The sequence below is a fragment of the Branchiostoma belcheri genome, unplaced genomic scaffold (assembly GCF_001625305.1).
Source record: "Branchiostoma belcheri isolate BF01 breed outbred unplaced genomic scaffold, Haploidv18h27 scaffold12, whole genome shotgun sequence".
In the NCBI taxonomy this organism is placed as follows: Eukaryota; Metazoa; Chordata; class Leptocardii; order Amphioxiformes; family Branchiostomatidae; genus Branchiostoma; species Branchiostoma belcheri.
The window spans coordinates 2,816,043-2,831,120 of record NW_017802602.1 but is presented as its reverse complement, the minus strand read 5'-3'; the positions used below and the strand labels follow the sequence as shown (position 1 = coordinate 2,831,120).

The 15,078-nt window shown below is 40.2% G+C and overlaps 2 protein-coding genes across 2 annotated transcripts in view; one reads left to right on the top strand and one right to left on the bottom strand.

The window, feature by feature from the left end:
• Positions 1–9,432, bottom strand: part of LOC109462855 (intraflagellar transport protein 140 homolog) — a 28,152-nt gene extending 18,720 nt beyond the window's left edge. Inside the window, exons 1-13 of the mRNA XM_019759493.1 lie at positions 9,177–9,432; positions 8,447–8,594; positions 6,894–7,115; positions 5,987–6,117; positions 5,332–5,471; positions 4,794–4,969; positions 4,243–4,331; positions 3,745–3,857; positions 3,199–3,347; positions 2,522–2,725; positions 1,549–1,707; positions 587–729; positions 48–165 (exon numbers count right to left, since the gene is read on the bottom strand). Coding sequence (XP_019615052.1) covers positions 48–165; positions 587–729; positions 1,549–1,707; positions 2,522–2,725; positions 3,199–3,347; positions 3,745–3,857; positions 4,243–4,331; positions 4,794–4,969; positions 5,332–5,471; positions 5,987–6,117; positions 6,894–7,115; positions 8,447–8,593 — 1,791 coding nt within the window. The 5' untranslated portion in view covers position 8,594; positions 9,177–9,432. The remainder of the gene's footprint in view (positions 1–47; positions 166–586; positions 730–1,548; positions 1,708–2,521; positions 2,726–3,198; positions 3,348–3,744; positions 3,858–4,242; positions 4,332–4,793; positions 4,970–5,331; positions 5,472–5,986; positions 6,118–6,893; positions 7,116–8,446; positions 8,595–9,176) is intronic.
• A 335-nt stretch (positions 9,433–9,767) lies between these two features.
• LOC109462821 (peroxisomal 2,4-dienoyl-CoA reductase-like) lies at positions 9,768–14,707 on the top strand. The gene is made up of 9 exons (XM_019759449.1): positions 9,768–9,868; positions 10,510–10,578; positions 11,048–11,099; positions 11,316–11,381; positions 11,526–11,595; positions 12,038–12,162; positions 13,030–13,123; positions 13,574–13,678; positions 14,119–14,707. Exons 1-9 carry the CDS (start codon positions 9,798–9,800, stop codon positions 14,325–14,327), a joined length of 861 nt encoding a protein of 286 aa, XP_019615008.1. The 5' UTR covers positions 9,768–9,797; the 3' UTR covers positions 14,328–14,707.
• The last annotated feature ends 371 nt before the right edge of the window (positions 14,708–15,078 follow it).

Here is a 15,078-nt window from a genome sequence, read left to right as displayed (position 1 = left end):
TAGACACTTTGTACACACAAAGAAACATTCAGTAGTATTACCTTTACCTTTTTGACAAGGACAGCAACTTTGCTGCCGCTACAGTTGCTCTTGACTGAGACAATCATGCCCAGTTCTGGTATCACTTCTCCTAGGTTCTTAGGGTTGCAGTGTTGCTTTGCTTCCCTGCAAAGAAATAAAGTTTAGTATAATGATAATATGACTAATGACTAAACAGAATAATGCATTTGTATTGAAATTTGAAACCTTCCAAATCTATAGTGTACTTCCAGGTACAGAAGTATTGTTTTGGGTGGCAGATCAGGTGTGGGTTTGTATACAAATGTATGTCTTCACACAGAAGGTTGGCAGCAGAAGGGTGCAAGATTGACAGGCAGAATTCCAGTTCAAAAGGTCAGACACAGGAAATGGGGTGAACTTGACGGTCACAAAATCTCTGATTTCATGCTGGTCATTTGTCAGCTTCTTTTCAAGAATAGAGGTCCTAAATAAGTAGCAAAGCAGATCTGTTTTATCACAGTTGTGGGGAGAAAACTTGTCTCCTCCAAAACACAGGGAAAATTAAAATTTAAATGAATAAACTAACCTCCTGGAGAGGTCCCACATCCTGAGAAAGTTAGTGCTGGTTCCTGCGACCAGGAAGTGTCCGCACACGTCCATGGCGATGGGCTCTCCCTCCGTCTCCGAGAAGGTCAGCAGCTGCTTCACCGTGCCCTGGAAGTTACGCACCTGGAGGCAAGATTGTAAATAATTTCATCAGGTTGGTAAGTCACTGAGTAAAGAGACTCTTTTTACACAACCAAGTCTTTTATTCAGTCAACGTTTTGGTGACCGTCTGTCACCTTCCTCAGGACCTCAGGACATTTGGGACCGCATTGTGGATACAGTTTTCTGTAACCACTCATATGTCCTTCTTATGTCCTATATGTAAATACTGTATGTTTCGGAATGCATCTCTACTATAGCAGTGACACCTGTGCTGCAACTTGCAATGTGAACCCGTCAGAATTGCCCAGAGGAAGGTGACAGACAGTGTCGCTTTTGTAGTGATTCAGATATGAACTTTCCAACGTACAAGTGTGCTGATATCTGAGTAGGATATGAAAGGAGCATATTATTTGATTTTGAAGATATCTGGTTTTGAGTGGAGCAATGTAACATTAGTATACCTGCAGCGTGCAAAATACCTGGTTGCCCCATTGCCCCGGGCAACCAAATTTTACTTGGGGCAACCTATTTCTGAACCTAGGCAGCTCAGTGTGCTACCTGAATTTTAAGAATGCTTTGCCCCCAAATCATGCCCACTTGGCTTGCACCACTGTATCCGGGAAATGCTTTTTAATTTTAGGTATTAATGGCTATAACTAGTATCAGTTAACTAAAGGCTGTTAGAAATATTGTCAAAGGCTTATGTATGTAACATTACTTAATTTGAGGAAAGTAGTAACATATAGATGGGGCAACCTAAAATTCTGATGGGCAACCTAATTTTTTGCTGTAGGCTGCCCACTGGGCAACCTGGTTCAAAAAAGTATTTTGTACACTGACCTGTATCTTGCCGGGCTCGATGGTGTACAGGTTCTGCTCGTGCATGCACACCAGTGCTGAGTCCGTCTGGAACGTGCCTGTCATGCGGATCACTCCGCCCTTGTCTGAGGGGACGTCGTACACCACCAGCTTTTTCCCGTTCCACACTGCTAGGTTATTCTGAAAACACAAGTTACAATCAATATTTACTATACACAGCATGTAGGGAACACAATGTGCACCTGCCACCACAGTAGCATTGGCTCAGCTTTTAATCTAGCTGCAATTTGAAAGTAAGCTGCTAGAACTTAGGCTTTCCCCTGGCTTTGACTTTTTTTGAGAGAACAAAGCAAGGTTCTAGACCAATATCAAGTAAATGTAGTCAAACAGCATGGTGAGAGCACAGATGACTATCAATTTTGCTCAGCTTTTAATCTGCTATTTGAAATACAGTACATTTGTAAGCTGCATGCAAGAGGGTTTCCCCTAACTTAAATCAGTTTACTCAGAAAACAAGACCTACCTATTGTCAAAAATCAGTAAAATCTATGTGCAAATTTTTAAAAAACTATCGACAAAGCCACAAATTAAAGAAACTACAATAGACTATGTATACATGTAGGTCTCCTACCATCATAAGGCAAGCAATGGATAAGACCTGAAGGTGTACCTGTGTGACATACACCCCTTTGACTCAATCAGAAACTATTGACAAAGCTACACGTATACCATACGTATACTATAGACTACCTACATGTAGTACTCCCAGCTTGAAAAGGCAAGCAATGATTTAAGGTTGGAATCCGTTGCCACCAAGCACAGTTGGGGCATCATCACTAGAAAGCTTTAAACAACTCCTGCAATTACATGTGCAAAGAATGAGTGTAACAAGTCGTTCGGTGTGATATAGCTAGCATGTCTAGCAAAGCTGGTGTGTTACGCCGAAGAGCAGTTATAACTTATACCGACTATACAGATACAGAAGGTCTCCTACCTGTGTGACATACACCCCTTTGACTTGTATCTCCGTCTTGAGGTCATAGTGAGCCTTGGTGTTGAAGTTGTCTATGGACAGCTGGGTAGATGATACCTGTACTGCTGTCACGCCGTCTCGGAAGTGTGCGTTCATCGACTGTTCACTCAGGATGATCACAGTAGCCATGATGTTCACAGCCAGCAGGTTTAGGGAGGAGCCCCACTGTAAGGTATGAGAAAAGCCATTTTCAATGGATGATGTTTTTGAAATTCTAAAATGTTGACAATCATCTTTATGGTTCTTAACTAGCGGTGTGGAAGTTTGTTAAACAGTAGCAGTATAGTATACTGTGCCAGCACAACACCCGAAATGTATTGTGCATAACACTTTGGCAGAACAGCTTGTTTTAAGGTCATATTCATGTATTTAAAGATGAAATCCTGTCTATACTTTTCAAATAAATTAAGTCTGCAAAAACATATCCTCTGCAACAGGTAAGACCTAATGCAATTCTGATGTTAACATTGACTAAAAATCTAACAAAAACTGTTAAAAATCCAGGTTTCATGCAGGTGCATATTTATATGTTCCGACATGCTTTTAAAAGTAGTAGCGTACCTGTAAGTTATTTATTCAGAAGCAGTACGACAAGCCATTGAAAAATACTGCTAAATCTTTATAACTGCCGTCCAAACCTTTATTTGAGTGATGTTTCCCTCCAACACTGTTGGTGAAAGAAACTTCCACTTTGTGTCTCCGTCTTGCTTCTTTCCAGCCAGCCCCGGTGCTGGGGCGTACCTCCACATCACCACCTTACCTTCACTGGTCCCGCCAGCGAGGACACCTAGTGGACATCAACAGAAACGCAGCATATTTGATTTGTGCTTGGAGTTCACACATGAACTTTGGATCAAAACACATTGCTTTTCAGAAAGGTGAAAAGTAAAAATTACTTGAACAACAACAAAACCAATTTCCGGTAATACAGTTTTGGAGATGTCAACATTAAGTTCTCAAATATAATAAATGTATGACCTAAGCCAAGACCTTATCCCTTCTTTAGGTTTGTTTGTTTGTTTGTTTAGGATCATTAGTGTGCCAATTTAGAATACTAGTAGTATTCTTATTGGAGTCCTGGTGATGATGTAAATGGATAACATGAGACAGGGTTTCACCATGCCTCCATCCGGGTGACCTGAAGTGAATCACCAACTTCCAGGTTTGAATTTTAGAAACTTTACCTTTTTTTGAGCAGAAGGACAGACAGTTGATGGCCTCCCCGGATGTGAAGGAGACAGTGTTGTCTAGAGGCAGGGGCAGGGCGTAGTTGTCATCTTTCTCCAGATCCCACATTCTGCAGAATCAAAATATACATCAGTATTGTAAAATCAACGATCTAGCTATAGGTGTATAAAAATGCATTTCTGCACTTTCTAGCTCTCCAACTTGTAACATAAGTAACATTTCATCTATTGACAACAAAATTATGATTGGAAAAGGTGGGATCCAACCTGTTGGAACCAAGATTGCCTCAAGCAAAATTTGGTTGCCCCATAACTTGCATAAGGCAACTTTGGAATAACCATTCAATAGATAACTAATGTTGACTCCAAGCTGATGGGAGGTCTTCAATGGTCTGACATGTTGGAGCCTTGGTTGCCTCAAGCAAAATTTGGTTGCACACTGTGAGTAACACAACCTTTGAATAATCGTTTGAAAGACTAAATGTTGACTCCAACCTGATGAGAGGTTCCCCAGTAGCTGTTGCCATCAGCCCCCGTCCAGCCCAGATGATGTCCAACTGTCCTGTTCTTCCACTCAGCTTCACCTGGCAAGAAAAATATCAGAACCATGTGTCAACAAGAAATCAGAGATTTCAGACTTCTGGGAAGTATTTTGAGTCTAGTGACCTTCAAGTTCACCCCATTTTCTGTGTCTGATCTTATGGCAAGGAAAAATTCAGCAACAAGGAGTCAGATAATTCAGACTTCTGAGAAGTATTTTGTGTTTTTGGTGACCTTCAAGTTCATCCTATTTCCTGTGTCTGTTCTTTTCTCATCCTGTCATACTGCCTGTCAATCTTTCCCCCACCCATGTGCTGTCAACCTGCTCTGTCTGGACATACAGACTAACTTGGATAAAAATGGTAAGACTTTGTTGGTTAAAGGGCTAGGCAATAGGTTAAATACTGTAGATAATGACTTTCAAAAGTTTAGAAGTATTGTGTTTCCAACCCTGAAATGCATCAAATTTTCTGTTTGTTTAATATAATATTTGTTTGTATGTTTACCTTGGTTACTTCCTGAAAGCTGCCCTCAGATGACACATTGTGTTGGGTTAGAACCAGACCAGACGTCACCGTGACTAGAATGTTCTTCTCTTCATAAAACAGCAGCTTCTCTATGGGTCCGTCCGCTGTGAAGGCCTTCAAACTCTTACCCTTGTCATCTAGATAGTACACATCTCCTGGAAATAACAGAAAAAATGCTTGCATTAAAAATCAATTAAGGAAAAGCAAATGTAATGTAAATTTCCTTTTGTATTAAAAACTTGCCAATTGTCAAAACAGTTGTTTTAAGACTGCATTGTACTGAATCTATCAACAGCATCAATATACACACAAACTTTATTAATTTTGCATGTTCGATTTACACTGAATATAGAGTATCAAATCAATGCATGTGATATCTATCTATGACTAGAAAGCTTTAATTTAGTATTTGTGCACCAAGATAATGGTAAACTGTAGTCGCTTTTCTGCATTAAAAAAATTTCCATATACTGAATGTCACTATGGTTAATCATAAGATAAGATATGATTTACTTACCGTCTATCCCTCCCAGAAAGAAAGCCAGGCCCTCCGAGGGTCCCATGGTGATTTTGGAGCCGAGAGATTTCTTCCATGAGAACATGTCCAGGGCCTTCTCATCACCACTGACTGCTGCCCGCGCAAGGCCACTGATGTCACTAAACAACAACACATAGGACAGAAAATTCAACATCACTGCACAACAAGAACATGGGAGAAATCCTTTATTTTGAAGAACTTTGATTTATTTTTTATCTATATTACTTTCTTTTATTGGATCTATTTTGAATTCAAGCATGTAGGTCCAGATAAAGATTTCCCTACCACAGTAAGGGAATGAAAACTGTAAAGGAAACATGGTATGGGCACATGTCACAGTCATCGGTACTAGCCAAAACTATCAATATATGCAAGGAAAATTTCAGGCCTGGGGAGGAAGAAAGTGGGGTAAGTAATCGAAAAGATGGGAGTACATCATCAGAGAATGGACAGGCAGGACACTAAGTGAAATAAAGAACAGAAAACCAAGAAGGGTGGAGAAAACTGCTTGTCAGATCATCTGTGGTGCCCCAATGGATAAGATGAGAGAAAAGTATTATTGTCATAGTCTCATATTCTGAAATTATTGGAGGACTTAGTTTAGGCACACTGATACAGATGGCCTAAGGCTTACTTTTCTGGGTCCACTGCTGTCCCTGGTCTCACCAGGCACACTGACACGGACTGTTCCATCTGGTGTTTACAGAAGGGGGAGGCCTGGGCTCTGCCTTTCCCATCCATCTTCCACACTGTGATGAGTCCATTCTGCAAAGAACAGATATAACATTTCACTTTACAATCCTACCAGTGCAAGTAGGTTTAAAGGACTATTATTGGTACTACCACTAGAAATATCCAGTACTATTTTTCTCAAGTGCACACGTGAGCCCTAACAGGAGTTTTAACCACAAATACCAAAAACTCTTGACTTGCATGTTGTCACGGAATTTTAAGTGCCACGAACTTAAAGAAATATTATCACCCAAAAGTAATGCTTGATACAATGGTTATGTGGAGGGAAATCTTTTAGCTTTGTCCCGGCTGTTACATGCCTATAGATGATGGTGATGATGACCTTCTGCCTTTTTTTTCATTTCCGTAACACTAGCACCCCTTTCATAGTTGTTTATGCAGAATCTTGCAGCTGCAGCTTGACTCTATATAGCCTTTCCAATTTATCTTTGTCTTTCTTTGTATATGGATCCCATACTGTCGCGGCATATTCTAGGTTCGGTCTTACAAGTAACGTTTTGAAATATATGTATATTGACTTGACTGTCAAACTCAAACCTTTGACTAATGCAGAGTAATGTTTTATGATTACCGGTATATAGAGTTTAACAATGTGTAATAATGTGCAACAATGTTTTAACAATGATACTTTGTGTGACTTCAGAGCAATTCAGGCATCCAGTATGGTTGCCTGCGAGTCTGTCGTCAAAGCATTTTGTTTGAGTTTTAAAATTGAAATAAACCATTCTACTACTACTACTACTACTACAAGCGAGGTGTAACTTCGTAAGCAAGTGATTCTGTGATACCTTGTCCCCAGACAGCAGCCTTGTCCCGTTGGTGCTCCACTCCAGGATGGCCACCCCCGCGTCGTGAATGGACTTGGCCTCGTGCAGCTCCTTGTCCTGGTCGTTCCACATGAGGACGTCTCCGTTCTCCCAGCCCATGGCCAGGACGCGGTAGTTCGGGTGCCAGCTCATGCATGTTACCTGGGACGAGCGCTGGATACATCCATCTGGAACTGGCTCTCCCTGAAAAAGGAAAAATAATCCTGTCATACCACTTAAATCAAATTACAACTTGTATATTCTCCCAGCCCATGGCCAGGACACGGTAGTTCGGGTGCCAGCTCATGCATGTTACCTGGGAGGAGCGCTGGATACATCCGTCTGGAACGGGCTCTCCCTGACAAATTGGAAAAAATTGAGCAATTTTAGAGATGTCATACTTGTGAGAGGTATTTTTGGTTTTCTTTATTTTTATTCTCCCAGCCCATGGCCAGGATACGGTAGTTCGGGTGCCAGCTCATGCACGTCACCTGGGAGGAGCGCTGGATACATCCGTCTGGGACTGGCTCTCCCTGATGAAATGGAAAAGAATTAGCAACTTTAGAGACTTCAGACTCCAGTTTTCATTTTTATTCTCCCAGCCCATGGCCAGGACACGGTAGTTCGGGTGCCAGCTCATGCAGGTCACCTGGGACGAGCGCTGGATACAACCGTCTGGAACTGGCTCTCCCTGATGAAATAGAAAAAAAAATTAGCAACTTTAGAGATTCCAGACTTGCGAGAGGTATTTTTTGTTTTCTTTATTTTTATTCTCCCAGCCCATGGCCAGGATACGGTAGTTCGGGTGCCAGCTCATGCATGTTACCTGGGACGAACGCTGGATACATCCGTCTGGAACTGGCTCTCCCTGATGAAATCAAAAATAATCCTGTCATACCACTGTAATCACAGATTACAACTTGTATATTCTCCCAGCCCATGGCCAGGACACAGTAGTTCGGGTGCCAGGTCATGCATGTCACCTGGGACGAGCGCTGGATACAACCATCTGGGACTGGCTCTCCCTGATGACAAAATGGAAAAAAATTAGCAACTTTAGAGACTTCAGACTCCAGTTTTTATTTTTATTCTCCCAGCCCATGGCCAGGACATGGTAGTTCGGGTGCCAGCTCATACACGTCACCTGGGACGAGCGCTGGATACAACCATCTGGGACTGGCTCTCCCTGACAAAAAGGGAAAAATAATCCTGTCATAGACTACTAGACAAGTGTAACCAAGTTATGTACAACTTGTACACTCTCCCAGCCCATGGCCAGGACGCGGTAGTTCGGGTGCCAGGACATGCACGTCACCTGGGAGGAACGCTGGATACAACCGTCGGGAACTGGCTCTCCCTGATGAAATGGAAAAAATTAGCAATTTTAGAGATTCCAGACTTTCAAAAACTATTTTGTTGGTTTCTTTTTTAATCGGGTGTTGCACTCACAATTCACATGCTTTCAGTCAAAATATCCAGTCTCAGTATAACAGTGCCAGTCTGTTATTTCTTTAGAAAATATACAATTGACTTACATCGTCCATGAAGAGATTGACAGAGCCGCCGCCCACACTCGTACTTGCGGCCACAGCCAGCACGGTGTGAGTCCTGTGCCAGGCCAGGTTAGAACACGGCCCCATGCCGTCTGGACCCTGGATCTTACTGTCAAAGTACAGAGCCATCCTGGGGGGAAGACATAAAAAGGTTGGCTAGTATTTTTGGTTTCTTTGTGCACATAACCGGTAAACCTCAAGACATTAAATTAAGGCATAACACATTAATTTTGCTGGTAGCCATCGTGATACAAAAATATGCCATCCATGGTTAAAGATGTTTTTTTACTAGACTGATAGAGTAGAGTAGAGTAGATAGAGTAGATGTCTTCGGCCACATAGGAGCTTAGGTTCCAATAGGTTTGAACTCTTAAAAGTACTCACACCAGGAAGGACCTCTGCTCTTATCAATATTTTCATATCACTAACCGTTAGATATCATTCATTCTCCATATTTCATTGAACTTATATTTTATTTTTAAAAGAAATCACAAGCAACATATTGATTTATCTTTGATTTATCTATTACTCTTACAGAGTTACTTACTTTCCGTTATAAAATCAATTAATTGTCAAAATTTCAGTGACTGATATGTATAATTTTTGTCTGTCAGTTCTCAAATATGATAAAAATTATATTCGTAGCATGCCCCCCCCCATATACTACATTTTTCTTATCCTGTACCTACAAAGAAAATCGTAGACAGCTCACCTTTCAGTATGTTCCTCCAAGAAACTGAAGAGAATTTATTCCCAGCTCTTGTGGGAGTGAGGCAATAAGAAAGTCCTTAAACTTCGTAGAAGACTGGACTCTTGTTTGATCACTAGTCCTGTTGCCAAACGACAACCAACTTCAACTCTCACTCGCGATCGCAAAATATCTTGATTTACCTCCTTACTAGTGAAGCTCTAGTAGGCTACAAAGAACAAGTGGTCACAAAGAGCGTGCTGTATCAGTCTTGAAAGAAAAGTCAGCCGTATTTCGCAGGTTAGGTGTGGTTCACATCGCTGCCAAAGCAACTACTCTACTCTACACAACAAGTGAAACTCCACCATTTTGAAACTGCCCGAAATATGTGAAAGTTCCCGGATGTTGGCATAAATTAACTTTCGGCTAACCTCGGCAATCTCCGGCAAAGTGCCGAGAACGTACCAAAATCAGACATTTCTTCCTAAATAATCAAAGAAACAGATGATTTTACATTTTCCATAACTCATATATGATAAAAATCGATGTTTTTTGCCCCGAATTTTGATCTTATAAAACTTTCGTGACAAGACTGTAAAATTTCGTCATCTCGCAGAGCATGCTGGGACAGTCTAAAATTTCAAGATGGCGGAAGGCGGTGATTTTGACGTCTGCTTGCAGACTTACGAGTACATTTACCGGCGGGACTTGCTCAAGTAAGTGTTTTTACGCAGTGACAGTGTGTGCGAACAAATGCTACACAGTTTTACCTTCGTTTTAAGCTATTTTTAGGCCGTAATCTTCAACTGGAAGGAATTTACAGGGTTTGCAAGCAGTGACTGATCGGTCAATGACCCTTGGATCATCGATCACCAATGAACTTTCACAACTCAGAGAGAAATCCAGCAATACTTTGATGAACGAAATGTATGGTTTGATGCGAATGTTTCAATGCTTGCATTTCTGTCTATAGAATTCTTCCACGATTACGTTAATTCCGAAACTGGGTAAAAGTAGCAAGTTAAATAGGTCAGTGACCGTCAGTCCATCGACATCTGGTCAGAGTCCACTTGTGTAGCCTGGAATCCATTCGTGAACGCTTTATCTCCGCTCCGTATGTGCCTTCAGAGCGGAGGATGGATTCCAGGCTACCACTTGTGCAAGTCGTTACGAATTTTGAGAGTATGACACGTGTGTGTTTAATAAGTGTAGCAATTCAATGTGGCACCAAATATATATATGGTATATAACATCCCCAAGTGTAACCCATACTTAAAATTTTCATATCCCTTCTTCAAGTTTGAATCCATAGTGGGAATTTTGGCTGTGAATATAAAACATGTCTCATCACACACAGGGGCAAGGTGGCCTTCATCACAGGTGGAGGTTCTGGTATCGGCTTCAGAATAGCAGAAATCTTCATGAGGTAAGTCGCTCGGATTTTTCTTCATCTGTCAATTATGATACAAGTATGCATATATGATTTACGTAGTCCACTATGTATGTAAAGGAGGGCTGCAAAAATATTCAGTATTTTTTTTTTTAATTTTTTAATTTTTTTTATATTCGTTTATCAAAGAGATGTACATACAGCGAAAAACAGTGTGGCAAGCCCCCCTTAATACGAATATACTAATACACAGATTACATATTTGTGATGTGACATTTTACGAAGAATTTTTGTCTCGAAAATCATGAAAATAATGCATTACAGAAATAAGGTTTCTTATTCAATGCTGTAGATCTTATAGATGTCATATTTTGCAGAAAGTAAACAGTGGTTCAGGTATCTATTTTTTTCCAGCTTTTCAATTATACCATACAATATAACAATTTTTGTTATTCAGTATAACAGGTTAGTAGTTCTAGTAATAATGTACTTGTTTCTTTTACAGGCACCAGTGCTCTGTAGTCATCGCCAGCCGTAACCTAGAAAAAGTCAAAGCCGTGAGTATATTGCTTTGAATTAATTCCATTTAACTATATTGTAACATGAAATCTCTTATACTAGTATGGTTAATTTTGTCCTATAGGAACTGTATATGACATACTAGTAGCCTGGGTACCATCCGGATTTTTGCTCCACAACGCTCGAAAAAATTTTATTCATGTATTCTGTACATGACATGCAAATACTGACTTTGTTCTTTGTTATGTATAAAGGCCGCTGCAAAGTTGGAGAAGGCCACTGGAGGAAAATGTCTCGCTCTGCCCATGGATGTCAGGAAGGTGAGAAAAGATATAATATTATACCTTTCATAAGTTCTTTACATGTTTAGGGTAAATGCTGAATATCCTGAGTGTTTGCTCTATTGATGAAACTGTGTTTTAAGCTTTATTTTTACCTGTTGCTTGTTCCCTTCACACATTTAGGCCGACCAGATCCTTGCAGCTGTGGATGCTGCTTTGTCTCACTTCAACAGGATTGACATTCTAGTCAACAGTGAGTTTAAACTTTACACAGTTATCATTAAAAAATGGTGTAGAATCACATGTGTAATGGCTGTTGTTAATTATATACAGCATGTCTGAAAATATTATACAATATGAAATGTGATATGACCTCCTTGTGATAAATTTAGTTATTTTTCAATAGTACTACTACTAGTACATTCATGTACACAACTCTACCTCTCATACTAATGAACAGTCACAAATGACCTACTTATAACCATACTACCTAGATGTACATGTATGCTCTCCCTGCAATGCAACTATATGGCAGTTATATGGGGGCTATATGGAGGTGTAGCCGGGGCTCATATAACATCTCAGAGCCCCGGCAAAGATGAAGATGAATATCTTCTGTTAGAATACCTGAAATGTGTTAGTAGTAGTCTAAAAAGTTCTTGAGAAAGACGTATATTGTGTGTTGTACATTACAGATGCTGCCGGTAACTTCCTCTGTCCTGCTGGTAAGTTGTCCTTCAATGCCTTTAAGACTGTGATGGAGATCGACGCTCACGGTTCCTTCAACTGCAGCAAGGCAGTCTTCGACAAGTACATGAAGGTAAGATGTGTTACACCCTTCAATGTGCACATAGATATGAATCATGAGATTCAAACTTCTTGTCAGCATGTTTTTTTTCTTTAAATGTCTGCACCAACTTTGTATTGCATGACTAAAGTGAAGGTAAGATAATTGTTCAGGCCCTCAGGACTTCAAACTTCTTGGCAGAATATTTTTCTTAGTTAATATCTGCACCAAGTTTGTTTTAAGTGACTACATTGCAAGTCAGGGATTCCCAGAGTCTGCACACATTAAACTTATAAGAAACAATGTTTTAAAATTAAGGAGCATTTGAGGGCAGATTGAAATACTTAATTAGATGCTTCAGACTAAAAATCTCACGTGACTCACTTCAAAAGCAGGCCCTCTGTGGGTAGAAGTTGCGAGTACAGGTTGCTTTTCTTACAGTGGTAATTATTTAACTTCAAAACATTTTGATATGAATGATTATTCAATCTTAACTTAAGTAAAGAGAAATGTAAGAGCACCGCACAAATCAAGAGGTTCTGGCAAGAGGTGCAAAGGCTCCCAACAGCTCCCAATATTATAATTGTATGCTACCTCTGACCTCCCAAAAGCGTTCTGGTAATGTCGTGTTGATTTGTAGTTGTAATTGTTCATTACTCTGTAGTTTTATGCTAGTTGTAGTCTAATGGATGCAAGTGTTATGTCATGTGCCTTAATTTGTATTCCATTTGTGTACCCTGTGTTTTATGAATCCAGGAAGAATAGATTAGATTTGTTATCTAATCTAATGGATATCTAATAAAACATCCAACATCAAACAGCTCCGATGAACGGTAAACCAGGTGCAGATGTTGGAAGGACCTACAAGTGTGTTGACATAACCCTTGTCTTTGCCCACAGGACCACGGAGGCAGTATAGTCAACATTACTGCTACCCTGCACCATAGAGGGGTGGCCCTGCAGACACACGCTGGATCAGCTAAGGCAGCCATTGGTGAGTAACAAATACCTTTAGAAATTAGAGAGTCAAAATTCCTGATGCATGCCCTATTCCATGTACTATGATGTGAAAACTACATATGGAAAAATCAGTTGTAGAACAAGTAAGATTAAGTATTTTACAGTATAGTACTAGTACAGTATTTACATTCAACATGCCAAGTTGACCATTTGGCCCCAAATTTGTATAACTGTTTATTGCGCTTTGCAGCTGGAGACAGGTTATAATATATTTCAAGTTATTTGTCTTCACTTTGTTTGCATATCAATCAATAGTTAGTGCTTATAAACCTGCATTTCTCCTCTGGTCTCTCAGTCACTGACGAAAGCTAGTGGATACTAGCTGAAACGTCTGACCGTTTCGAAAATCATATCCAGTTGCTTGAGTAATTGCTTTTTGGCATACAGGTTATAATAACTTTATTTTTTTTCTGTATCTGTCCAGATGCCATGACTCGTCACCTGGCCGTGGAGTGGGGCCAGTACGGGATCAGGATCAACTGTGTGGCTCCTGGACCCATCGACGACACCGAGGGCATGAGGAGGCTGGGTACAGGCTACGTTTGTTTGGTTGTACACAGCTCCTATAACCAAGTTGGCAGAATTTACTGTGCATGCATGAAAACACAGTTTCTGTTAGATTTTTAGTCAATGTTGCATCAGACTGTCATCCGTTGCATACAATTATTTTCCAACACAACACAACACAACATTCATCCTTAAATATGCATGTTTCTTGTTATGTACTCCTCCTTTCCCCTTCAACATGTTTCTTTTCTGTAGCCTGGATGCCAGCCTTTTTAGCTTTGGTATGATTTCTTTGTTGCTTCCCTACACAAAATGCCAATATTTCCAGGCTCAGTCTTTTTGGCAAGGAAGTGTCAAAGAGAACAAATCAAAGCTAGAAAGGCTGACATCCATGCTAGCTTTTTCCTTGAACTAAAACACAATTTGGTGCATCTGTGTTGTTTTCTATTCCGATGTCCACAGGTGGTGCAAAACTCAAGAAGATGACGGGCAGCTATGAGCGCTTGATACGGGAGATCCCTGTGGGCCGCATCGGGACCAAAGAAGACATCGCTAATGGTTGCCTGTACCTCGTGAGTCCTGCGGGGTCCTTCGTTACTGGCACTAACCTGATCGTGGACGGCGGCAACTGGCTCACACAGAATATCACAGCTATGCTGGGCAAGCTGTAGAATTACAACAGCATCCATACATTGTCTCTGCCCAATGTTGGAAAACCCGTTATAGTTATTCTTTTCCCAGAAAAGTATGATCTGCAATATAATACAGTACTGTAATTGTCTAAACTGTAAAAATGACAACATTTGAGTTCCTTTAATTTTGTGTGTAGTAGAAAATATTATTCCAGAGGTAGAAGTATATAGAGCGCTCAGAAGCTTCTAAGTCTACCAAAATGCAGTTTGGTACATGTATTTAGTAACCACTGAATCGTATTGTGGTCAATTCTATAATTATCAAGTGTCTGGTATCAAGATTGGACCAACGCTGGACACAGGCAATGGCTAGGCAGAGAATAGGCATTGAAGAATGATATTGCTTATTAGTCTCAGTGTGTTAATTAAACATTAAAAATACTTAAGACAGCCTCTGGGTAGTAGCTACCAGTAATACTAGTTTAATTCATTGCATGAGTATGTCTGGTAATTTCTCACAATGACATCAGAGCAAGAAAGTTTTATCCTAACAATAGTTAAGAAGAAGCATATTTTCAATATTTGAATGATTTTATGAATATATCAATGCATGTTAAGTCAAGGATGATAATTTGTATCAAATTAATCAAACTATATATTTTATAAATAATGTGTCAATCAAAATAAATTGAGGTTCGAAAAAGATCATCACTTTTCTGAGTGAGGTCGCAATTTGTCCAATGTATTTATGTCAATAAAAAGCTAGGCTAACTGAAATCAACTGACAAAG